This window comes from Spermophilus citellus (genome assembly GCF_964194105.1).
Source record: "Spermophilus citellus genome assembly, chromosome: 5".
In the NCBI taxonomy this organism is placed as follows: domain Eukaryota; kingdom Metazoa; phylum Chordata; class Mammalia; order Rodentia; family Sciuridae; genus Spermophilus; species Spermophilus citellus.
This window is the reverse complement of record NC_138186.1, coordinates 166,604,383-166,629,969: the sequence shown is the minus strand read 5'-3', so window position 1 is coordinate 166,629,969 and position 25,587 is coordinate 166,604,383. Positions and strand designations below refer to the sequence as shown.

At 49.3% G+C, this 25,587-nt stretch overlaps 1 protein-coding gene across 1 annotated transcript; it reads right to left on the bottom strand.

Moving 5' to 3' along the window:
• Window positions 1–5,005: 5,005 nt before the first annotated feature.
• On the bottom strand, window positions 5,006–25,231 carry PNLDC1 (PARN like ribonuclease domain containing exonuclease 1). Its single transcript, XM_081294040.1, has 19 exons — window positions 25,073–25,231; window positions 24,605–24,662; window positions 24,249–24,322; window positions 22,403–22,442; window positions 21,608–21,731; window positions 21,288–21,376; window positions 19,449–19,549; window positions 17,638–17,714; window positions 17,374–17,517; window positions 16,812–16,881; window positions 15,507–15,592; window positions 14,090–14,145; window positions 11,614–11,678; window positions 11,159–11,212; window positions 10,964–11,006; window positions 9,539–9,638; window positions 9,074–9,249; window positions 8,847–8,945; window positions 5,006–7,169 (listed from the first exon to the last, which is right to left on the bottom strand). The coding sequence occupies exons 1-19, from the start codon at window positions 25,146–25,148 to the stop codon at window positions 7,106–7,108; spliced, it is 1,596 nt and encodes a 531-aa protein (XP_081150166.1). The 5' UTR covers window positions 25,149–25,231; the 3' UTR covers window positions 5,006–7,105.
• Window positions 25,232–25,587: the final 356 nt, after the last annotated feature.

Genomic DNA, 25,587 nt, shown 5'->3' with positions numbered 1-25,587 from the left:
GCCCCTGCTCCAAGGCCTCCAACTGACTAAACCCAGCTGACACCAGCAGGCATGTCACCTGAGAAACACAGCCTCCAGGGCTGGCCCTCTGAGATAGGTGGCTAATTGCTAGAGAGTGGCTCTCAGGACAAATGGGCTCAGAAGTCACCATGACCCAGGGACTGTGTCAGCCCTGGTGGACCAAAGACTTAGGGTGGGAGCCCAGTGAACTCCAGGCCCAGCCAGAACCCAGGTGCCGAGCAAAGGATCCCAACGCATGCCCATGGGGACAGAAGAGACACACAAGGTTTCAATATATAGGTGGCTTCGGGAAGAGAGCAGGCAGCAGCAGGGTTGTTCTCTCTCTTCAGCCACCTAAAAACTGGCTTCATGCACCCGTGTTCCAGGATGCCCGCTCTTCTCCTGAGACAGAATCAGCAGTGCCAGAACCCACCAGGCCCCAGCTCTCAGTGCAGGTGACCCTGCAGGCAGGCTGCCCTCCCACAGTCATACTATGTTGTCACTCTGCTCTGACAGCACCTCCTGCTTTTCCTCCAGTGTCTCTCGCTGTTGGAAATGACTTGAATGTTAATTTCAGTGCTGGGCTCCCCTCCTATGCTTCTAGCCCACACTCCTTGAAACTGGACCTCGATGGTTTTGCTGTTCCTTGGATTCCTGGGGCCTAGCCAACCCAATGCCTCCGCAGTATGGTGCTCAGACAGCATTTGCTGAAGGGAATAAATGAGTGATGGAGGAATGGGGACAATGGGGTCTCTTCCCTCAGCTCTGCCAGGTCTGTCCAAATAGCCTCTCTCTGCTTGTGCCATCAGACTTTGTTCTTGGAAATGGGGGCCAAGAGGGCTGCAGAGATGGGCTGAGGCAGCAGGACCTGGAGGGGACACCAGCTCCAGGAAGCGGTGCCATGGGTGGGAAGAGCACCCACCAGACCCGAGGGATCTGGAGCCACACAGCAGCTGCAGCCACAGGCCCCCTGCCCCAGAACCAGCTCCGGAAGCGCCCCTCACCTGCTCAGCACTTCGTACACCTCTGAGAGATTGGAGACCCGTGGGAAATGCAGCTCCTGAAATTGTGGAGAACAAATCACCAAGAGAAGAATACTGTCCATCTGCTTCAGGTCTTGTCCAGTGGCCGCCGAAGTGTCCTGGAGAACCCCATGCCCACCACCTCTTCCTTCTCCTCCAGCGTCCCAACTGCCCTCACTCCTCAAGTGCAGGGCCAGGGACCCAGATCCTGGGGTTCCCCAGAGGGCTCCCCACAGTCCAGGCTGGGAACGACTGCCCACCACCACCTCACACCACCTCCCTCCGCAGATGAGCGTAGGGTCTAGAAATATGGAACCCGAGGCGCTCCACAGAGGCCTGGACGCTTGTGGAATACCAGGCATTCTAGAACGAGAGGGACGGGGAGTGCCTGGCCTCGGAGTCCTAGGAGTTCATCAAAGCTAGAAACCCATGAAGTACAAAAACTAGAGCCTTTCTGGACAAAGAGGGACCAAGGGACCCACTCCTATTTTTGTGGCTTTTTTTCTTGAATAGCTCAATTTAATTACTTAAGAAAAGCTACCTTGTCCACACTTTAGTATCTCTTCTCTCGGTTTTAATTTCACTTCAATAACTTTTTAATATAAAAAGTTACATAAGGCTCATACCTCAAATCTTAGGTAGGTAGTAAACTTTGTGTATACTTTTCCCTGTTCAACAAAATATATAACTTTCATAGAATTGTGATCACTAAGATACTAAGGTATATATACTGATATTTTAAAATAGGCCATTTCTGATTTTGAAGGGATACAAGCTTATACTGTGAAAACTTGTGGCATACAGAGAAGCCTGAGAAATAAATTAAGAATCTTCCCACGAGATAACATTTTAATGCATGTTATTAGCTTTTTGAAGGTAACTCTGCTCGGAATGCATGCACCCCGCTTGCCCCCACAAGTGTGGTCATGAGGATAGAAAGGGCCTAGAGGTAGCTTCAGTGATGGGTTGTCTATTAGGTCTTCCCCACAAAACACCACCATCCCCTGGAGTCCAACACACAACAGTCCAAGCTATTTCATTAAGTGTCAAGACCCATAAAAATCATCACCCAAGCTCTCTTTGGCCATAAAAACAGACATTGGAGGACCCTGTATGGCTCTGCTCCCACAGAGAACTGGTCGAAAGCAGTTCTCTCTCCACGCTTGGAGCCAGTGAGGGAGCACTTGGCACCAGCTGAGGTTTCCAGAATTGGGTCTCAAGATGACAGCAATTTGACAGCTGGGACATGAGACAACACAATGATGGTAGAGAGGGACAGCAGCAGAGTGAATGAGTCTGGATGACACTGGGACACGAGAGCCACACTTCTGACATGGGGACACCAGAGGCTCTCTTCCAGAACTGGGAGAAAGGAAGTGCCCAGGGAGCCCAGAGGACCAACCACCACCAGGGGGCGTGTGCTGAGGTCCCACAAAAGGGCAAGCCCTGTCCTTATGGTTTTTTAGTTGTAGTTGGACACAGTACCTTTATTTTATTATTTTTATGTGGTACTGAGGATCAAACCGAGTGTCCCACACATGCTCGGTGAGCATTCTACGGCTGAGCCACAACCCCAGCCCCACTCTATTTTTGTTTGATTTTTACTTTTTAAGACAAGGTCTCGCTAAGTTGCCCAGGCTGGCCTTGTATTACTCCTCTCCTCCTGCCTCAGTCGCCTGCCCCTGTAGTGGAATCACCTTTATGCAGCACCACGCCCAGCTTAGCCCTGACCTTCAGATGTTTGTCACGTGTCCTGTTTTCTTAACCTGTTTAAAATCACGCCAGGGTAATTTTGTTGTGATTAACAAAATGGTTGACAGCTCTGATATTTGAAAAAGAAAAACAAACCATTAAGGATATCCAATGGCTCCAGACCCCTGCAGGCAGCGTGGGAAGGAAGAGTTGCCCACCCTGGTGGAGGCAGCTCCTGCTCTGGGTCTCAGAGCCTCTACTCCACAGGGCTGGAAGAGCCAGTGCTCCCCTCCAAGGTCCAGGGAGAAGCAAATGAACCATTTAGCTGCAGTGCAGGGACAGCCGAGTCTAGCGTGCAGCGATTGCCGGACACGACCACAGGTTATTGCTTACAAGGGACAAGAGCGTCCTCCCTGCCACTTGGGGCATCACTCTGTAGGGGCCCTTGCTATGTAGGCGCCAGCCCTCCTCCAGCCGGGACCTGCCAACCTACTGTCACAGTTACTCAGCTTTCCCTCTAGGTGGAGGGCAGCAACTGCCTAGCTTCAGCCTTGAACCATGCCACCAGCCTGCAGGGACAGGAGACTGTCTGCATCCCAAAGGAGCTTACACCGCAAAGAAGACACATGTAACTAGGGACAAAATGGCTTCATAAATAGAAGAAGCACGGCAAATACAGTACAAGGTGACAGAGTAGCACCTCCATGAGGCGGTCACAGGGACCTGGTAGGAGGGAAGGTGTAAGGCACCAGCAGCCCCCAGGAGGCCAACTCCACTCTGCGGCCACCCTGCAGCCACCCTGCAGCCACCAAGCTCATCCTGCACACACTCTGAAGGTGGCAGTCAGCAGCTGGTACAGGAACTGTGGAAACAACAGCCAGGGCACGTGAAGTGCTGCCACCTCACGCAGCCTCAGACTAGAGGCCATGGTCTCAGCCTCCCACAAGTAGCCTGGGTGGGTGTTTTCGTTTAGTGCCTTTTAAAAATTTTTGCTGCCATCCTGATCTGACTCCCCAACCTCCAGAACCAGGAGAAATGTATACATGTCTGTTGCTGAAGCCCCGCACCCAGTCTGTGGTTCTTTTGTTATAGCAGCCAAACAAAGAGGTACTTGAAGGATGTAAAGAGAAAGGTTAGTTAACATTAAGATGAAGACTGCTATTTTTTTTTAATATTTATTTTTTTTAGTATTTGGCGGACACAACATCTTTGTCTGTATGTGGTGCCGAGGATCGAACCCGGGCCGCATGCATGTCAGGCAAGCCCGCTACTGCTTGAGCCACATCCCCAACCCCAAGACTGCTATTTTAAGTCACAATCTCATGCTAAAATGTTAAACTACAAAGAATCAAGATTCAAAACTTAGAATGATGTGGAGTCACGTCACTTATACAGCAGCCGGACCCAGTAAGAACAGCCTGGGCTGGGTAGGCTTGGGGGACCCATTCATCCCTTTTCTCTTTGGCAGATAGAACAAAATAATGAGACTGGGCCATCTTTACAGCTCATTTCCTGATGCCCTAGTTTGGGTCTGAGATGTCCCCTCAAAGACCTGTGTGTTAAAGTTTTGATCATGAAGGGGCACTATTGGGAGACAGTGGAAATTTAGGAGGTGCTGCCTAGGGGGACATCCCAGGCCCCTGGGAGTGCCTCTTCATGGGGGGCTGTAGGTCTCCAGTCCCCTCCTGGCTATGTCTCCTCACCAAGCTCTGCTACTCTCTACACTGGGATGGCTACCTCAGCAAAAGCAACAGGCTGAAACCCCTTTTCTGTGTGATTTTATAGGTATTTATAATAGCTGTGGAAGACAGATGAGCAGCACCAAAAAAAAATAAAATAAAAACAGCCCAGTTGGTCACGGTGATGCATACCTATAATCCCAACTACTCAGAAGACTAAGGCAAGAGTATTGCAAGTTTGAGGCCAGCCTGGGCATTTAATGAGACCCTATGTCAAAAGAAAATCAGCCGGGCACACCTGTAATACCAGCGACTCGGGAGGCTGACACGGGGGATTGTGAGCGCCAAGCCAGCCTCAGCAATGACGAGGTGCCAAGCAACTCAGCGAGACCCTATTTCTAAATAAAATACAAAACTGAGCTGGGGATGTGGCTTAGTGGTCAGATGCCCCCAAGTTCAATCCCTGGTACCAAAAAATAATAACCCCCAAAAACACTACACACACATGCCAGAGGTTCCAGCAACATCTAAGCTCAGGCCCCTTCCTGAAGACACTGGCACCCCTGCAGGTCCCACAGTCTGAAGTACTCGCCCACGCAGGCCCAACCAGGGCACAAAGTACCAAGTGTCTCAGCAGGGGCAGGCGCGAGGTGCCCAGAGCAGGCTGAACCCTGGACACCAGCCTAGCTGGGTATCATAATGAGGCATTAACTGATCTGAGACGCAAGGGAGTGAGTGCCCCAGGGAGATAGAAGAGAAACTGTGAACCCAAGGAAGAGACAGATGCCCACAGAAGCAGCAAACAGCAGGGTCCCAGTCCTGGAGGTTCAGGGCTCAAGGATTTGGTACAGAATCCACAGGACTGTGGGCAGGAGATGGCCATGTCTTCCTTCCCCCTCGCCTGTGCCTGAAGGTCATGGTAGAGAGGGGAGGAACAGGCAGCCGGACTGTCACAGCCAAGGTACTGGCTCTCCTGGCCTTGTGAAGGGTGCAGACACAGCCAGCAGCTGCTAGCAGAGCAAGCCTGGGTGGAGAGGGCCAGGGCAGACCACCAGCAGAGCAGGGCAGGGAACCAGGAGGAGCTGGGGCTTCATCAGAGAAGGCGGCATGGACTTCTGCTGGGCGGAGTCTGGCATGTCTGTGGGACACTCTAGGAAGGCTCAGCAGGTGACCTGCAGCCAGGAGAGATGCCAGCTGGACAAGAAGCTTCAGAGTCATGCTGGCACAGAGCCCGTGGTGCCGAGTCCTCCGACACCGTACGCTGAAGGACCGAGGGCATCTGAGAGAAGAATGACCCCGTGGCTCAGGGCAGAGCATCAGCAGACGCAAGGTGCTGGTGCAGGCTGGCCTGGGCCCCAGAGCACCTAAGGCCTCACAGGGCTGCTGGTGGGCAGGGCGACAGAGCCCACTCATCCTGAAAGGGAAGAAGGGCCACAGGCAGACAGAGCTAAGGGAAGGGCAGGGCACCTGGTTCCCCGGGGCTGTGGGTTTTAGTGGACAGCTGATGGTAAAACAGACATGAAGAGCTGCAGGTGTCAGAGCAGAGAGCAGCAAGGTTGGTGGCAGTTCAGCAAGCTCTGCCCCAGTAGGACAGGAGGCAGCTCGGGACACCGCCATTTCTGTAGGAGGCTCAGATCACAGGCATCAAAGTGAACTTCACCTGCAAACCCGCCACACTGTCCGGGCCCTCCCCACTCCCTCCAGCCTTTCCTACAGGGAACAGTAGACATAACACTGGGTCCCCTGGTCATTAAGGGCCACTGTGGATGGACTGCACCCTGCTGGCTGTTCTGTGGACTACCCAAGATGCACCAGGCCCCCAAAGGCCACAGAGAAGGGGAACTCTCCTCAGGTAAACAAAGATATTCAATTAAAATTTTAAAATCCTGGGCCTCCTACTTGGACACTGGGCTGAGGAGTAAAATTGCCCCTGCAGGCACAACTGGTGTCATTTGATCATAAGCTGCCATGAAATCGTGTCTCCCACCCCTCAGGACAGGGATGCTGGAAAAGTTCAAGCTCCTGGCTACATGCACGCTTTATTTTTTCTAGAAAAAACATCTAGAGTTGAAGGCGGCTTTGCTGAATTGAAGTTCAAGGCTGAGCAGAACCCCACTCTGGGGGAAGCGACTGGGAGCTGGTGGGCAGGGAGCACCACAGAGAAAAGCATCGGTTAGACTGACCGACCCAAGGTGTGCTCCAGGGCTGGGGGTAATCTTGTCTTCAAAATGAGTATCTTAATGGTTTAAAAAGTTGATCCAAAGTGTCACCAGCACATGACATTGACCCTGCCAAGCTTATTTTTCCCCCTTTGTGATTAAGCTTTTTTTCCTTTTGTGATTAAGCTATTCTTCCAGCAACCTGTTGGCTGTTAATTTTTCTCCCAGGGAAATCAGCCTGGTTCACCTGGTGTGCAGCTGTCATGTCTGCTCTAGACAGCCCAGGGTGCTGGCTTAAATCCCCAGCAGCTGTGACCGCTCCCAGTCATTTCCAAAAAGGAAGGACAGCTTTTGCCACAAAGAAATCTTTGCATATAGCACATTTATCACTACAGTATTTACAGAATTTCACATTCAAAACATAACAAAATTTCTAGTAAGGACAATATAATCCACCTGCAAAGAGAATGAGATTTACATATATTAACACACACACGCACACACGCCCCAGGAAGGCCTGGCGACAGAACACAGGCCAAGAGGCTTGCAGCACTCAGGATCTGGATCTTCCCAGGAGAAACGCCAGCAGAGCCCAGGTAGTGACCACTCCACAGACTCTGTAAGACAAGGATGTGGGTCAGAAGCCTGGTTCTTCTGTGACACTGGCAGGTCTCAAAGTAGCAGGCAGACTCCCCCTTCTTCCCGCCAACCCCAGACGTCCTTCCTTTCTTCCTGGTGCCAACACTGAGCTGCTTGCTCGTCTCTCAGGGTCCATGGCTCTGGGATACAAACAGTTTACCTTCCCTAGTGATTTAGATCAGAGGTTGGCAGGAGGACAAAGAGCTGTTTGGGAGGCTACCATTTCTCTTCTGCAGTGCTGTCCACTACAGATCCAGCTCCTATATAGCACACCAGAATCTTCATAAAACTTCAGTAACTGCAAGTCTGTCTTTCGAGTTACTCAGGGCGAACCTTGACTGTGCATGTTATGGTCCAGGCTATATGGGCAATAACCAAACAGACTCCATTTTACCCTGAGACTCCACATCATGTAAGAAATGCTTCTGCCATGGGAAGGCCCCACCCCTGTACCCATTACCTAGCATAACATACTTGACAACACAAAATAGCAATTCTTATACAATGTCAAATTATTCTCTTTGGTTTCCATTTTTCCTGGGCAATCTACAGAGACTGATTGTCTAAACATTAGTAACCATTCTCTAATGTGTACTGAAATAGGGTCATTTTGATCTCCTTCACTTCTGCTTGCCTGCTGCTATACCAACCTGAAAAGTCCCATGAGCATTACCAATGTACCCATTGCATTGTCTCGCTAACTGCCCAATTCAGCTTCTGTACCTGCTTGCTTGCAGTTATGTCAACCCGGATGTGATTTTTGCCTTTAAATATCCTAAAATGCTCAGTCTTGGGGCTGTTCCTTGCAGAGACAGTTATAACCCCTCCTGTGGGGGGCAGTCACCGGCCAGCCGGCTACATACTCTTCAATCTGGACAAAACTAGGACTTGGTGTGTTTTCTGAGCAACCTGCCTCACAACAGTGCACACAGCTCTTCTTGGTTCTGCCCCTGGCTCCTTCTCTGTTCCCACTACCACCAGGCTGGGCCATACCACAGACACATTGGCCTCCTGGTGCCCCTGCCCTCAACCTCCTCTCCAGCCTACCTCAGCAGAGAAGACAGTTGGATGGTGCCCTTCCTCTGCCCAAACCCCAAGTGATCCTCGATTCCTCCAAGTGGCCCTTACTATGCCCACTCAGACAGGACCCAGTTCCTCCTTGCCTTGTCCATCCTCGTTCACAGTGGCCTCATCGGCCCTCGGTGAGGTGCCTCCCCAACTCAAGGACCCTGCCCTGCACTGTCCTGAGCACCCCCCGGCTCACCCTGACATCCTTGAGTTTTTAACACGACCCATCCTCCATCACCTCCTTTGAACAGGACCCCTCAGGCCTGCCAGACCCTCTCTTCTCTCATTTTTAATAAGCACTTGCCAACTGACACATCACAAGGTCCCCTGGTTAGTACACTTGCTGATTACTGCCCATCAGTACGGAGCTCCGCGAGAGCAGGACTTTTGTTTTACCCACTCACGAAGCCCTAGGACCAACAGTGCCCAACACTGCAGATGCTCCAGTACCTGTAGAACACCAAGTGACCCCACAGTTCACTGCACTTGTCAGCAACTCCCTAACGGCCCTCACCAGTGAGCGAGCTGGGCTGAGTCAGACCCAATGGGGCTACAGGCGGAAGAGCAGCTTCCAGCCTGCCACTTACTGTAACACGCAGTTGATGTTGGGGGAATGTCTCCAATACCGGTATAGGGAGACCTGCAGGGTTGGGTGGCACCTGTACTCCTTCAGGATACTGCGGGCACTGCCAAAAGAAATTTGCCAAGGTCAGCCACACTGTATGGCCACTGGGACTGCTCTTAGGCCTGAAGCAGGGGGAGGCAAAAAGGATGACATGGGGAGAGAGGAGGGACTTGGGGCCTGGGCACCTACTCCTTAAACTTATTGGTCAGGAGCAGGAACTGGCTTCGAGTGAGTCGCCTGACATCGAACTTGCAGAGATTCTGGAACTCTCGGTAGACTTGCTGCTCGCTGGCCCCGGGCCACCTCCTAACAGTGAGGATGAGGATGGGAGGCCGGATACTGGGATAATCTGGGCCAGAAAAATTCTAAGAAACATGAAGAACACAAGATTTCCCACAATTTTTGCTGACATCTTATGCAATTAGATAATGTTTGAAGGGACTAGGAAAGACTGTTTGGGGCTGGGAGCAAGCAAAGAGAAGGATGGGTGGAGCGAGAACGTGTGGGTTTGGGCAGAAAAACACAAGAAACAAGCAGCTTCACAGGGGTGTAAATGCCCTGTCCAGCTCTTGCACCCCTTCAGCCCAGCGACACCAGGCCACCTCCACAGGGAGTCTCTGAGCAAGGTAAGGGAGCAATATGAAACCTACTCACGATTTTAGGGACCCCAGCTCGGATAAGATTGACTTGGTTCACGTAAGGAGCCAGCACGTCGAGGTACTGAGGGAAGGATGGCTCAGGCATGGGTCCGCTGCTGCACGGACAGAGAAGCCAAAGCGCTCAGGCATGCACTTATCCACTGTCCTCGCCATAGCCAAGGATCTGGCGACACAGGGAAACGGCTGCCTTGGGCAATTCTCCACCCCCAAGTCTCGTGCCCATGTCAGTGGGCTTCTCAACTGGCTGATTTCAAAGAGCCCTCTCCAGAAAGAGCGGAGCTTCTGGAGGGTCACCCTCTGACAGTTTTGTGACGCTCCCTGACCAGCACTGGAGGCAGGCTCAGAGAGCGAGAAGCCTGTGAGGGGGCTCCACTTCATCATTCCCCAGCACGACACCACTTGACCCCAAATGGCCATCCCTCGCCTGACTTTACTGGACCATCAGCCCCACTCTTCCAGGGACCAGACCTTGTGTGCAGGCCCTGGGGGAGCACTGGTTGGGAACCAGGCAGGCCTGGACAGCCAGAGGCTTCTCTAGATAGAGGAGAGCTTTCAGCTGAATTGAAAGGTGCCCGCCCTTCTCTGCTGGAAGCTTCTTCCTGCCCAGCGCACACCATCTGCCAGTGGGCACTTGGGCACTCAGACACTGCCAAACTACAGGAAGGAGGAAGGTGGGCTGGTGGAATTTTTCCCCCCTGGAGGTGGGGAGGAGGAGGGCCTTTCTAATTTTTAGAAAGAGAAAAAAAAATTCAGAAAAAATTCTTTGATGCATTACGAGACTCCAGACTGGTAGATTTCTCATTTAAGTTATAAAACTCACAACATGACATAGAACATTTGTATTTATCACATCCATTGCCAAAAATGGACAAGTATAGGTAGTTCACAGAGCACAGATCAAAGTTGCCTTGCTAGGTCAGTCCTGAGGAGCAGGCCAGAGTCTGATTAGCTCCTTTGCTAGGCCTGCCAAGTCCTAAAGCAAGGGTCCCCAGCCTGGCTCTATGGAAGGCACATGTACAGCATGCACTTGGTGCCCCTGTTGTGCCCAGTGCTGGAGGCATGGGGTTTGCTGCTGTCACAGGAAACACGTTCAAAATTCCAATTTGGAGTTTCATGGGGTAACAGCAAACACACCAAGCTGGGAAGCACTGAAGCAGACAACAGAACCCAAGTCAAACCCTTGGTCCCTGGACATTACTTCTCCCAGTGCCAAGAGGGGGGCAGGATCAGCCCTACCCAGGCAGGAGGCAGGGGTGGCAGGAAAGGGCTTCTGTGAAGCAAGGCCACTGTGTTGGCTGCCACACAGGCAGAGGCTGGATGTCTACTCTTCCAGGGCTGCAGTATTCTTCCTCTTTGGGGGCCCTGGGATGTCTTGGTTTCCTGACTGCTAACTGAGTGACTGGAGGGAAAGAACACTCACCTGTGCACCCTCTGAAGGAGCAGGTGAGCCACTTTCAGAAGAACTGGAAAAAAGAAAAAAAAATGCTAGAGATGTCACAGGCCTTCTTGAAATATGCAAACTCACACTTTCTATGCAACCCGGCATGATATAAACGAGAACCTAGGGAGGGCAACCACCAAGGCCAGTCTCCTCTGGAAGGATGGCAACTCTCACCTGACCCACAAAGAAAGGCATCATATGCTGCTTCATGGGGGCACTTGTTCTGGGCTGAAGCATTTTTCCATAATAAGGAGAGAGATCAAGTAAACCATTAGCAATGCACTTGGGAAAGAAGTCTCTCCACCCCCACCACCCTCATGTCCACAGCAACCACAGCATGCTCCACCACCAGCTACCATGGGTGCCTTCTTCCAGCTCACAAGCCAGCTTCCCTCTGGTCCTCCCCGCATGGACAAAGCCAGGAGCCCACGTCAAGGGGGAAACAGACAGCACTGGGGCTTTCTGGGATCACACATCTTGAGGGCAGGAGTTATGCAGAGCAGGACAGGAAGACAGAGAAGGAAACCCTGAACTCCACAGCCTCCAGCCTGGGAGACCAAGGTCCAGGAAAAGCCTCAGCTCTGCCTGCAGCACTCCTGTGCAAGGAGCTGGGGCTCATGGGAACATACCATATTTTTCACATTTGCTCGCATGAACAATCACTGGTCCAGAATTCTTGGTGGGATTCAAGTTACTATTAGAGAATTAAAAATAGGATAAAGAACAACTTGCTGAAAATTCCTTCTTGTTCCCCCAAGTCCCTGAAGTTATAAATGTGTCTTCAACACGTGTCTTAAACATAGCTCTAGTCATATACAAATAAGGTCTTGGTAACTAGGCAACAGGACAGGTGACAGACCAGCAGTGTTAGAGGCTCCAACTGGATCATCCTTGGCATTCAGGAAACGCTTAGCCTGAACCCAGCCCAGAGAAACAGAGGAGCCATCTCTGCCCTCTGGAGCTTGCCATCTAGTGGCCTGAGTGACGAGTACAGAGACAATCACGTCTTCCCCCCATAAAGGCAATGCCGAGGAGTAGACGGTGCACTCTGGGCCACTTTGGCCTAGAGGCATTAGGAAGGCAGTGGTGCAGGAGAGAAGAGGCAGAGCCAGGGGCACAGAACCAGGACACACTGTGCAAAGCGTGGCCAAGGCCCACAGTGGAGGCAGGGCCAGGCAGAGAAGGAGCTCAATGGCACGTGGGGGCCTCAGGGAGTGCCAGAGACTCAGCCACGAACAGAACTCAACCTGTGATTTTAAAGACCACGCAAGTGGCGGTATGAGAAATGAAGTGGGGCAGGCCACAGGCTGGGATACCAGTGAGGGCTACCACCACAACTAGAATGGAAAATAAAGGCCTGAACAACAGCAGTGACCCCGAGAATGAAGAAGGGGAGACTTTAAGGAGATTTATGGAGCAACATCAACTAGACTTGGCTGACAGACACAGGCGGCCCAGCTCTGGGACACTCGGCTCTGGGGTGTGAAAGCAGCGACAGCATCCAACAGTGAGGAAACCATCCCACCAGTCTTTCAGAACCTGTGTGCTTCCTCTCTGAGCCCAACTTCCTCGTCTGTAAGGCAGGCATGGCGACCTTGCCCACGCTACAGGATTAGACGGACTGTCAACAATGATGGACAGCATTTAAGAAAGATGGAGTGAGGGCGAAGCAGTGTCTTAGTCCCTGTGGTGGATAAGCTCATTTAATCCTCACAAAGACCTTGTGAGGTGAAACTAAGGCACAGGGAGATTCAACAATTTTCTGCAGGTAACTTTCAAAAATACCAGTGAGGGCTGGTTAAACTGGGATTTAAGCCAAGGAAGACTAGAACCAGAGCCTGTGTATTAGAAGACAAAACAAAACCCTCTCTGGTCCCACCTCTTCACACAGGCTCCCAGTATCATATCTGGTGCTACAAAGACAGCAGATGCCCAGGCACAGGGATAAGATGGAGGAACTGAGATCAACATGAAATCGAAGGTGCTGCAGGTCAAGAAGGCAGCTGGTACATGAAGTGCCCCAAGGCTGAGGAGGTCCAGACCACAGTGCACCCAGGTGGCAGCAGCTGCAGAAAGGGAGTGGGTGAGGCCCCCCTGGGACTGAGCAAGAGGAGATGGAGCCCACGAACTGAACTGAGTAATGCTCATGGAATGGGTGAAAAATCCACATGCACCCATACGTCCACGCCTGCACATATGCACCCACCCCAGCCAGAAAAGAGAATCCAGGAGGGGATATGAGCCAGAAGAAGAGGGAGAGGACAAGGGTCTCAAATGCCCCAATGAAGCAAAAACCTGTCCAGGACTATGTGCCACGTCTTGTCCCTTACGTACACCATTCTACCATCTTAGACGAGAGGTGAGCCTGCCCTGGTAGGCTAAGCCAGTGCAGGGTAAGGCGTCACGTAAGAGAACCCCTGACAGCACTGGACACAGGGAAGGTGAAGGCCACTGAAGGGACTCGCTGCACAGAAAACAGGTGCCACATCTCTGAGTAACATGGGTGCGCTGCAGGCGGCCCCCCAGCACTGACTCTCCTAGAGTGAAGAGGTGACGACCCTCCCACTCCACCTGCCCCCTCCCATGTTTTCCACTACAGGCATGGAGGGCACCATGCGGTCACAACAGTAGCCAAACAAAAGGGATTCTGTTTGATTTTGAGTTTTAAGTGCTAATGCCAAGAGAAACCAGAGAAACCGAGGGAGAGGCTAAAGGGAAGGACAGGCGAGCGGGAGGCTGCAGAGAGGAGGGAACCAGAAGGGCAGAGGGCCACTGCGGGGAGGCAAGCCCCGGCTGCCCGGCACACATGGAAGGGCTTGGGTCTGCTGGTGACAAAAGATGTGAGAAAGATAGCAAAACAAAAGTGTTCCCGAGGCCAGGCAGGGGCTGAGGGCTTTCTTCCCATCTTTGGCCTTATTCTTGGAAATGGGGGCCAAGAGGGCTGCAGAGATGGGCTGAGGCAGCAGGACCTGGAGGGGACACCAGCTCCAGGAAGCGGTGCCATGGGTGGGAAGAGCACCCACCAGACCCGAGGGATCTGGAGCCACACAGCAGCTGCAGCCACAGGCCCCCTGCCCCAGAACCAGCTCCGGAAGCGCCCCTCACCTGCTCAGCACTTCGTACACCTCTGAGAGATTGGAGACCCGTGGGAAATGCAGCTCCTGAAATTGTGGAGAACAAATCACCAAGAGAAGAATACTGTCCATCTGCTTCAGGTCTTATCCAGTGGCCGCCGAAGTGTCCTGGAGAACCCCATGCCCACCACCTCTTCCTTCTCCTCCAGCGTCCCAACTGCCCTCACTCCTCAAGTGCAGGGCCAGGGACCCAGATCCTGGGGTTCCCCAGAGGGCTCCCCACAGTCCAGGCTGGGAACGACTGCCCACCACCACCTCACACCACCTCCCTCCGCAGATGAGCGTAGGGTCTAGAAATACGGAACCCGAGGCGCTCCACAGAGGCCTGGACGCTTGTGGGATACCAGGCATTCTAGAACGAGAGGGACGGGGAGTGCCTGGCCTCGGAGTCCTAGGAGTTCATCAAAGCTAGAAACCATGAAGTACAAAAACTAGAGCCTTTCTGGACAAAGAGGGACCAAGGGACCCACTCCTATTTTTGTGGCTTTTTTTCTTGAATAGCTCAATCTATCACCCTAAGGCTTGATTTCCCCCACCCCTCTGATAAAGTGGAACTGAACCCAGGGGGGCTTTACCACCGATTACACTCACAGACCTGTTATTATTTGAGATGGGACTCAAGTTGCTTAGGCTGCGTTAAATTTACAATCCTCCTGCCTCAGCCTTTTAAGTCACTGGGATTAGGGTATATGCCACCACGCCTGGACCTTTTTGTTTTTGAGGTAGGGTCTCACTCAATTTGCCCAGACTGGCCTTGAACTTCCAATCCTCCTGCCTCAGCTTTCACCACACCTGGAACCTAAGGCTTGAAGACATTGATCCAATCCCCTTTCTCTGGTCCTCAATTTCTAAGAAGCATTTAAAACAGTTGGGCCCTTCCCTTTTCCGTGTGTAGAGGACAACAACCCAGACTACATGACAGTCACCTGGGGAGCTTTCAAAACGGCCTGGCCCCATTGCAGACCACACAGGAAGCTAACAGGGGCTGGAGGCAGTTTGTAACTTACCTAGTGATTCCAACTCACTGTCCCCAGAGAAGCCATGATCTCGCGCTCAGCAAAGATGGTTTCTCAAGACTTTGAGAGGGGACCCTTCTACCCTCATGTACTTTGATTATGTTGTAAATGTTTATGAAAAATAGATCAGGCTCTGAATCAAATCATTGCACTATCCACTCTAACCATCCCAATTATATACAAATGAGTCAAAACCTGGGAGCTTGAATGGGGGAAGGAAAGAAATGACAACTAGTATGATGAACAACCATAGGTGACAAAATATGAAAGGAAATGGATACCGATTTTTACCGATTTTATAAGAGTTCAAGGAAAGTTTTTGGAAAGTGTTATTAGTGTGGACACAATTAATCAAGCAATTTCATTCATTACCTTCCAGATATCCTTTGTCACATTCTTGGTATCAATGAGAACAGGAAACAGGTCATGGATATTCTGCTTAAACTGATCATAGCTTTCTGAGGGGAAAGATCCAGGGAGTGAAAAGGGAGTGAGTTTGTTGGTAAAATGGGAAGGAACCACCATCTAACCTAGCTTGCCACCAACGTCAACTAGTAAAGCAAATGAAACGAAATAGAAATTGAAAACCACCTTATTTCTGACGATTGAGGATTTTTTTAATCTCAAGCTACCCTCACCACTTACAGGTGTAAAGAACAAGAGGTTCCCCACTAAACTCAAGATATCCTCTAATGCAGTTTGAGAAGCTCTAGCCAATGGGATAAGAGAGGGAGAAATGGTGTTTTGGAAAGGCAGATAAAAGAAAAATCATTTATAAATGACTGTTCAGAGAATATCCAAGAAAAATCAGCTGAAAGTCATTTGATGAGAAGTATACTGATAAAGGGGGAAAAACTATTAACTGACAAATTCAAAGTTATACCTGTATGTAGTTTAAAAGAGGTTTAGTGCAAACAAACCAAACCCACAACACACACCTCCCAAACGAGGGGCCCTGTAGCCCTCTTCCTGCCTCCACATCCCCTAGTCCACAGGGCAGCCACTTCAGTCCTCCTCCCTCAGGTCTCATGCCCCTGTCTCCACAGGACTCCTACGTGCTGTGATGGGGCACCTGCGGCTGATCACTGCTTCCCGCTGTCCCCACCCCATAGCACAAGCTCCCCACAGGCCTGCCTGCACCACCCTGGGGCGCCCTCACGAGGGGTGCTGTGGCAGCCAGGTGCCTCTTCCTTTCCTGCACTCTGTCTCCCTGCCGTGAATACTTTGTCCCACAGTTTGCTCAGGTTTTTGTTGAGTGTACACTGTTAATTTTACCACTAATCCTCCTGTAATTCTCTCAATATGCTCAGATCAACCACGGAAAGGCGATACAGCCACAAGACAGCATCACATGACATTAAAAATGTCATGCAATAGGTTTAGTAGGTTTTTAATGACATAAAATAATACTTCCAAATACAAATCCAAATGTATATGATTAAATATGATTTCTGATTTTGCCAAATCTTACACAATGGGCCTGAGCATCTTCAGGAATAGAGGAAGGATACCAATTCAAATTTAGGTTTTTCTCCCTTGAGGAAGTCTCTGGTCTTGTCTCTGAGCAGATGGTAACAGATCTGAGGACTGGACCCTGCTGCACCTCTGTCGACACTGGGAAGTACAGGCCAGGTGGCAAATAGAGATACAGGAAGGAGATGACAAGTCTGTCCCTACCTGGGAGAGGTCTGAAGAACTTCTCATGGAGATGCAACAGATCCATCATCATATTATGCCCCACTAAGGGCTACTTGGAGTAGATCAGCAGGTGAGAGAAATGAAATTTTAAAAATTATAAAGACAGACACCAAAGACTAAGATTCTTGTGAAGGATGCATCTTTGGAACCCACTGCCATTGTTGTCACGGGACTGTTTCATCCTCTCTGTCTTATGTGAGGGAGTGGGACTGCTTGGGGGAGGTCAGTGGAGGGTGGGGCAGGAAGGACTTAAGCAGGGTTCCCTGCTGTGAAGCAGACAGCTCTTTCAAGAAACTTTAGGTAATTACTGGAATCTCTGTATTATAGGAAGAGGCAAAAAAAGTGATTTCTTGTGGAGAGCCTTTCCCCACACTAACCCATCACGATTTGGTAAATGGTTAGGTCAAGGAAGCCAGTTATCAAGGAGAAGAAAGGACTCGTCTTAAGAAATCAGATTTTACTGTTGAAGAATCCTTCAACATCTAGGGCCAGAAATACAGAAGACTGTGAAAGTCCAAGAAAAGAGATTTTTTTTCCCTACCTTCTGGGCTTTCACCAGCATCTGGAAAAAAACAGAAAAACCCCTCGCAGAGAGGAGAATCTGCTCCTTCCAACAGCTGGCTCGATCACAAGAGGCGTTCTCAAGGTACCAGCGATGCTGCCGACTCACCTTCTTCACCACCACCTGACATGAAAAATAGACAAATAACAAAGCAGGGGAAAAGCCTTTTAGAGAGGCTGGATTTGGGTGGGTGAGAGAGGCAATGAAGCCGCTAAGGACAGCCCATTTCAAGGGAGGACTCACGCCCTGATCTTTCAGCATCGTCCAGATGTTGGGGAGGGCCTGCCTCAGCACCAATTGGACCTCAAAGGCCTGGAACCCTGTGGGGCAAACACAAGGCACGACTGAGTGGCACAGCCCTTCCTCTTCAAGAGCCCCAAGACGACGACGGGCTGGGGTGGTGGCTCAGTGCAGAGCACTTGCCTAGCATGAGTGAGGCCCTGGGTTCAATCCTAAGCAACAGATATAAATAAAGGTATTGTGTCCGTCTACAACTTAAAAAAAAAAAAAAAAAAAAAGAGCCCCAAGAAGAAAAGAAATGCAGAAACTGGAGCCGTGGATCACAGCAAAAGGCAGGTCGTAGAGGTGCCTAAGCTCACCAGCCACATGACAGAGCATGCAGGGCCTGTGATGGCATTCTAGGGCAGCATTTTCACAGTTTTTGACCTCAAAGATGATTTTAAGTTGGAGACACCAAAGTTTGTTTTTGTTGGATACAGCCACTGATGTTAACTATTTTAGAAATTAAAACCTTCAAATCAAAAAAACATGGAATCTTCTTTTAAAACAAACAAAAAGCTCCATATACAATAACAAAAGTAAAATTCATAAGAAGAACTACTTTCCAAGACAAAAAACATCATGATATATTATTGTACGTTTTTGCAAACTTTAATATTTGGCTGCAATCGTATCTGCTTTTGCACTGAAATGTGACAAAATCCCAGTCTCTGACACAATGAAGAAGTGTTACCAGCCTTGTCGGATGACTCTGGGTGTTCTATAACACAAAGTATGATTTTGGCATGTGGTAACTTCTTAAAACCTCAGCTGTCACAAAGAATCTGAAACCACTGTTAATGGACTTTCTAGCACTATTACTTTACAATAACCACAAAAGATACTTGTATAACTGACTATCTGACCACTATTCTTATCAGAAAGGTCTCAGTGTTGGGAAGCTGTCAAGCTTATGGTAGAAGATGCAAGTTCAAAACTTGGTTATGTCTTTCATAACTACTGTTATTACTATGCATTATTTTCCCTAAAGGGTCAGGCTTACTTTTTCCATTTGGAAAATAAATGCAAAATCCCAAGTTCAAACAGTCAGATCTTTCTAGAAAGAAAATGATATTCACTTGGGGGCGGGGGCGGGCAGGGGGGGCAGATCCAGCTCTTAACTAAAAAAACAAAACAAAAAAAAAACCCACACTCAAATGCTCTTCAAATGCTCTTCCTTCGCCCCACCACTGGGTGGGGGTATGCACCAGCACAGACGCAGAGTGCTTTTCTGCATGCTATGTTCACATAGGATACTTACAGATGACCCATCAAAGGCTGAGACTTAGCACTCATACCACTTCCTCACCAAGCAGCTTCTTAAGCCAAATCGGCTTTTTGCACTGAGAGCAAGTGGCTGTGAAGAAAGCATGATGTGGGACTCCTGCCTTAATCTGTGCTGAGGTGCTGGCAGGTGTAACCCCCACTGCTATGGCACCAGGGAAAAAAACGGTACAAAAACAGCAAGTCATAGTCAAGTGATATACTTTGATATAGAGCACTCAGGACAGGATGAACAAGATGGCTCTGAAATGAAACTTGACTTCATTGGCCTTGAAATTCAATGTTGGTTGAAAAGCTTTCCGACTTTCTGATTTCTGAATTCTGAAGCTTTATCTGACCCCAAGGACTGGGCACCTACTAAGCAAATGTATTAGACTCAGTTGAGAGGCATTTGGGACCAGGATCTGTGGGAAAGAGAATGGGTCCCCCAACTCCTGTCACGTAACCATGACCCAACACTCCCAGTACGGAAGGAGCAGCCTCTTGCCTACCAGCAATACCAGGCAGAGTCATCCGGTCACCTTCCTCAGCTAGGTCCAGCCATCGCGTCACCTCATCAATCACCACCTTGATTTGGTCTTTATCCAGAGAGCTGAAAATGGGCACATGAAAATGCAAATGTTGGAGAAAACCATGCCAGAATCACAAGATGACGTTAACAAGAGGTTTCAGGAGCTCCTGGTTTTCACATTGTGAGCTCACGAAGAAAACAGATGAGCTGGATGCAGTTGATTGAGCCTACAAACCCAGCAGCTTGGGAGGCTAGAGCAGGAGGAACATGAGTTCAAAGCCAGCCTCAGCGACTTGGCAAGACTCTAAGCAACCTAGCAAGGCCCCGTCCCTAAATAAAATATAAAAAAGGGCTCGGGGGGGGGGGGGGGTGCTGGGGTTGTGGCTCAGAGGTAGAATGCTCGCCTAGCATGTGTTGATTCTCAACACCACATAAAAAATAAAGTAAAAGTATTGTGTCCAACTACAACTAAATAAATAGTAAAAAAAAAAAAAAAAAAAAAGGGATGGGATGTGGCTCAGTGGTTAAGTGCCCCTGAGTTTGATCCCCAGTACCAAACAACAACAACAAAAGACCAAAACAACATCACTGTTCTTCCATCTTTTCATGCAGAAGGCAGGCAACTTCCTGGCCTTCGTTCTTCACAGGTCCCTAGAGCTCATGTGATCCCCACCTGTCACACTAGGAAAGGAAGCGGCTCTAACCAGGTCTAAAGGCCACTGTCAGGACTGTCTTCTTTGTAAGGCTTCCAGAGGCAGGAACACCCACTGGGAGCGTAAGGAAAAGAAGGACTTTGGCAAACCCTGGGCTCCTTGTTAGAAATGTAAGGACAGTGTTCTTTGAAGTGAGGAAAGCTCTTTCTCCAACATTTGAAAATGTCAGATTTAAGAAAAAAAAATTTTTTTGAACCTTATGAAATCCTACATTTTTATATTAAAATCAGGAACAAGGACAATAACAAAACAACAAAGAAGCTCTCCAACATTACACAAGATCATTACCTGGACCATGCAGTCATCATATTTCAAAGTTATAAGCTGTCGAGTTGACGGCCCTTCCTGCTAAAGGTGAAGAATCTAAAGCCCAGAAGGCTTAAATGACTCGTTCAACAACTGGTCAACAGTTCTGACCGACGAGAACTGGGTGGCCAGTTCCATTGCCACCCTGTGCTACTGTCTTCGCTCTGGTCACTTCTGACCATAGTGCAGACAGTATGAGGCTGCAATGTGTGGGACAGGCACAGGAGCCAAAGCAAAGAGGTAGCAATCTTGCCCTCGTTGGGGCCGAGGAGCGGGAATGTCATACAAGTCTCGCACATAGCAGGGTCAGGCATGCTGGGGGACACAGCCAAGCCAAGGAGGCCCAAGTCCAGAGTCAGTGCCTGGAATGACTGGCACAGTCAGGGCTATGTGCGAGTTAGCCTTGAAAAGCCCTCAGAGCACACTGGACACTAACAGACCATCTCACAGCAAGTCCAACAGAGCGGGGTTGCCCCTCTAGCACTGGAATGGAAATCTTGGCGAGTTAGCAAACTGAGTCAGCTTCTGTTGTTTTCATTTTTAAATGCTAAAAATCACGCTTGAAGCAGTGAGGGGTTTATACAGGAGCTGAAAGGGGGGTGGAAACAGGATTGCCTTTCCTCACCTCAGGTGGAGGATCCCCAGCACCAGCGGCCACACCGTCTGGCTGAGCAAAGGAGGCTGATGCAGTTACCACGACATATGGATGGTTCAAGGTCACCACACTCCTGGAACCAGCACAGACCCCACAGGACACAGCAGCAAAGAAACCAAGAGGCACTTAAAGAAACACACCCTACCTGCGAACTCTCCAGTTCCCTGTCAGGATGTTGTGCTTAATTTTTTTCTCCTGTTCTTCATTCATATATGGGATTCCATTTTTAAGAAACTAAACACAGAAAACAGAAACTAGTGAGAGTCATCCTCCAAGCCACAAAGGAAGGGGAAGGAGAGGAAGAGGAGTGTATAACCACACCACCCCAAATGTACCCCATCTCAGGAGATAAGCAGGGCCAGGCCTACTTAGTATCTCACGGGAAAAACGGGAAGAGAAAAAGGGTCCTGTGGGCCCATTAGACTGGACTTTCAACCTGCCCCCTCCCCTCCTCCAATGCCATACCTTGTTATAGTTGAAGCCGTATTGATTCAAAAACTGAACACTAGAAGCCTGGAAAGAGAATTCTGAATCCAAAATCCCAAATGTTGTAGGGAAGAGAAAGAAGTTATATGAATGGGCTACATACCTATAAAAACATAAGAAAAAGCCAAAGGCACTTAAAACACACACACACACACACACACACACACACACACACACACACCCTGACTCATTAAGCAGCTTCAGAGTAGATTCTTTCTTTCATCCATTTAGGAAAAACTGTGCTTCAGATACTTTGCCTGGCACTGAGAGCCAAAGAACAAAGGCAGTGATCCTGCCCTCAGAAAATGGTTTGCTACAGAAACAGGCTCTCAATAAAACCACCAGGGCTGCTGCTTAGAGGCAGTCCCACAGCTGCTCTGGGCAGGAGCCACCCCATCAAGGGAGCACCCTTCCACACTCCTGGAACCAGCTGGTACCTGTGAGCTAGCAGGCAGTTCAGACAGCACCCTCATCACAATACACAGTATTAACTGCTCTCGTGAAGGTGCACAAGAGACAATGGAAAAGAGGACAGGAGCGTATAAGGTACCAGGCAGGGGTGGTGGAAAAGGCCTTGCAGAAATGGTACCTTTCAGGAGAGACCTGAAGGTAAACTGGAATCTGCAGGACAGAGCCAGTGGAAGAGCCAGAAGTAGGAGAGAACAGAGTGTCCAGGACAAAATGACTCAGACACCAAGGCAGAATATGAAGGGGAGATAGCTGTAGAACACAGATGGGCAAAAGCCCTGCTTTGCAAAAGCTCTTTATACGTACTTGTTGAACTCCCCTTCGATAGTGGAAAATACAGACAATCCTAGAAGAACAATAGCGGAAGTAATGAATACTGAGAATAAGCTCCCTGAGGTGAACACAGAGCCCAAACATTTCCAACAGGACTTTGCATCCACAGATATAACTATGTGGGTGGCAGGACAGGATAAGATCCTTATAGAATGAGACAAGAGTTGAAGCTGGGTGCAATGACACGCCTGTAATCCCAGCAGCTCAGGAGGCTGAGGCAGGAAGATCCCAAGTTCAAAACCAGACTCAGCAACTTAGTGAGGCCCTGTCTCATATCTCACAATAAAAAATAAAAAGGGTTGGGGAGGTAGCTGAGTGGTTAAATGCCCCTGGATTAAGTCCCCAATATCCTCCTATCCCCCCACAAAAAAGACAACTGTGGCCTGTTCTTCAAACAAGTATTTAAAAAAAAAAATCAATTTTCATAGTTTTAAAACTAACCAGAGGAAACACCAAAACCCATAAAGTAAGTCTTATAAATTTAACAGCTTTTAAATGACTATTACCAAAGGATAAAAGAAAAATTCAAAATGGTGTGTGTGTTAGGGGGTGAACAACAGAACATAACCAAGAGCGCCAAGAGCTGTTGTCCACACTTTTCAGAGATCACACAGTTAAGAGAAACAGCAAAGGACAAGGGTAGGGAGGAAAACAGATGTCCAGCGTCATCCATAGTGAAAGCTAGTCAGTAGACTCTGGCCCAAAGTCTGCTTTTATGAAAAAGCTTTTTACAGGAACAGGGCCATGCTCATGGGTTTATATGTTATGTGCAGCTGATTTCACATTACAAGGGTAAGATTGAGTAGCTATAACAGAAATCACATTGTCTGCAAGATCTAAAATATTCTCTATGGAGCCCTTTATAGAAAAGGTTGTCAACATTTCTATCATAAAATGTAAACAGACTAACAATCATTTTTCCTTTACCAGGTGGACAAAAGTTGCAGACTGATAATACCCAGTGTTGGAGAAACAGACACATTCTCTAATAGTGTAAACAACAAAAACTTAGTGAGGGCTGGGGGCATAGCTCAGTGGTAGAGCCCTGCATTTACAACACAATGCTAAACTACATATCATTACTTCAATATTCCAACACATACTGTAACTTTGCAATTCCACTGCTAGAAGTATCTCAGATGTATATACTCACAAAAGTACAGGATCATATATATAAACACCAAGGCAGTCAATGCAAGTCTGTTTAATTGTACACAAGTGTAACTGAAACATGCTTATTAGCAGATTAACAGATACATTGATAGTTTGTAATACTATGTGCTGTTAAAAAATGAACATGTTTGTATGTGCTGATATATAGATCTCCAAATCCCAAACTCCATGAAGTAAAAACAAAGGGAAAAACAAAATATTTGTAATATAATTATACATCCAAAATCATACACCCATTTTTAGTTGAAAGACGGAACAAGGAACAACAGTAACTGTTACTTAATGTTGGTTAAATTTTCTGCTTACTCCAAAGTGTTGGATCTAAAGCCAAAAACAGAAGAATACAAAAATGATAGCCAATGTGTTTGAAAAAGTGACAAAGCCATTTTCACGAATAGGAAACAAAGACAATATCTTTTTTTTTTTTTGAGAGAGAGAGAGAGAGAGAGAAAGAGAGAGAGAGAGAGAATTTTAATATTTATTTTTTAGTTTTCAGCGGACACAACATCTTTGTTTGTATGTGGTGCTGAGGATCGAACCCAGGCCGCACGCATGCCAGGTGAGCGCGCTACCGCTTAAGCCACATCCCCAGCCCGACAATATCTTCTTAACAGATTCATAACGAAGAGATGACCCTCAGACTCACCAATCTGACAGATGGTAAACTGCTGAACACTCTGGCGGGTCTTTAGGTACCACTCGGATGGCAAATCAAAAAGACTGAAAAAACAGGCATCAACAAGATCTGGTCAAGATACTAGGGCTCCAGAGCAGGCTCACTTGGCCACTCAACCAGGCGTCACATCTTTTCCTTATTACAGAAACTAGGGAATACTACCAGCATTAGGGGACTAATACTAGGTCCCACAGGTGGGAGCAGCCCACACAAACTGACCTGCCCCACCCAGGGAAGCCAACCCTGCGCTGCTGAGAATCATGTTGGTCTGGCTGGGGGACACAGGCCAGCCAGCTCTTTGGGCTTTAAGACAGCTTTAGCTTTACCTGATCTGCTGCGGTCCGGAAAGGCTAGAACGAAGGCCAGTGAACTCTATGTCCAGACCTAAGGGGGAGGCAAAAGATAGAGGAGTCCCCAAGCACAGGGCAGACACCACTCCACAGTGTGGATGCCACAGGTGGCCTAAGCACGTCGCTCATTTTGTGTTCAAGAGGCCAGGTGGGGGCAAAAGGGGAAAATGGAGAGAACCAAGGCAAGGACCAGCGAAACCATGGGGGTTGTACCTGGACCTCAGGGAGTCTGGCCCAAGACATCAGGGCTACTCAACACTCACGTGAGTGATGCCTATCGCCCCCCTGCCTGCGGGCGTAAGAAGTCTGCCTGTCCCTCCGAGGGGCAGGGGCCTCTTTGAGCCCCCTGCGGCCTGGCCACAACCGTCTCCCACCTGTGCTACCCCGTCCTCTAGCTGGTCCACGGCACTCTGGTGACCGGACCCGCAGTCCCCGATACCTTACCCACAAAGTCCGCGTCCTGGACGAGCTCCTGCAGGAAGGGGAGGTTCTGCTCAAACTCCTCTGCGCCCAAGTCCATGGCCGCTGGGCCGAGGGCGCCAGTGAGGCCACGTAGTACCCACGCGCTTCCGCTGCGCGGGGCCTTAAAGGGCTCGTGCACGTGGAAACCCGCCCACCCCGCTCGGCAGCCGCATAGCCTGCACCTGCCCACCGGCCTAGAGCCTAACTTGCTCCCTAGGTGAAGGTCGTTTGCAAAGAAGAGCTGCCTGTTAGACTGAAGGTGTCCTTGGCGCCCAGATTGTCTTAAGCACTCGCCTACTCCCTGCGGCAATTCCCACCTCCACGCCTACACCCAGGGGAGGCCCTGTTTTTGTTAGCTAATTTTCACTCACTAGTACACAATCTTACTTACACGTCTTCCCTTTAATTCTAGATTTCCATGTGAACACCTTTCTAGAACAGTGATCTTCAAATCTTTGAGGGAATAATAATAATCTGTAAGATTGAACGTCCTCACA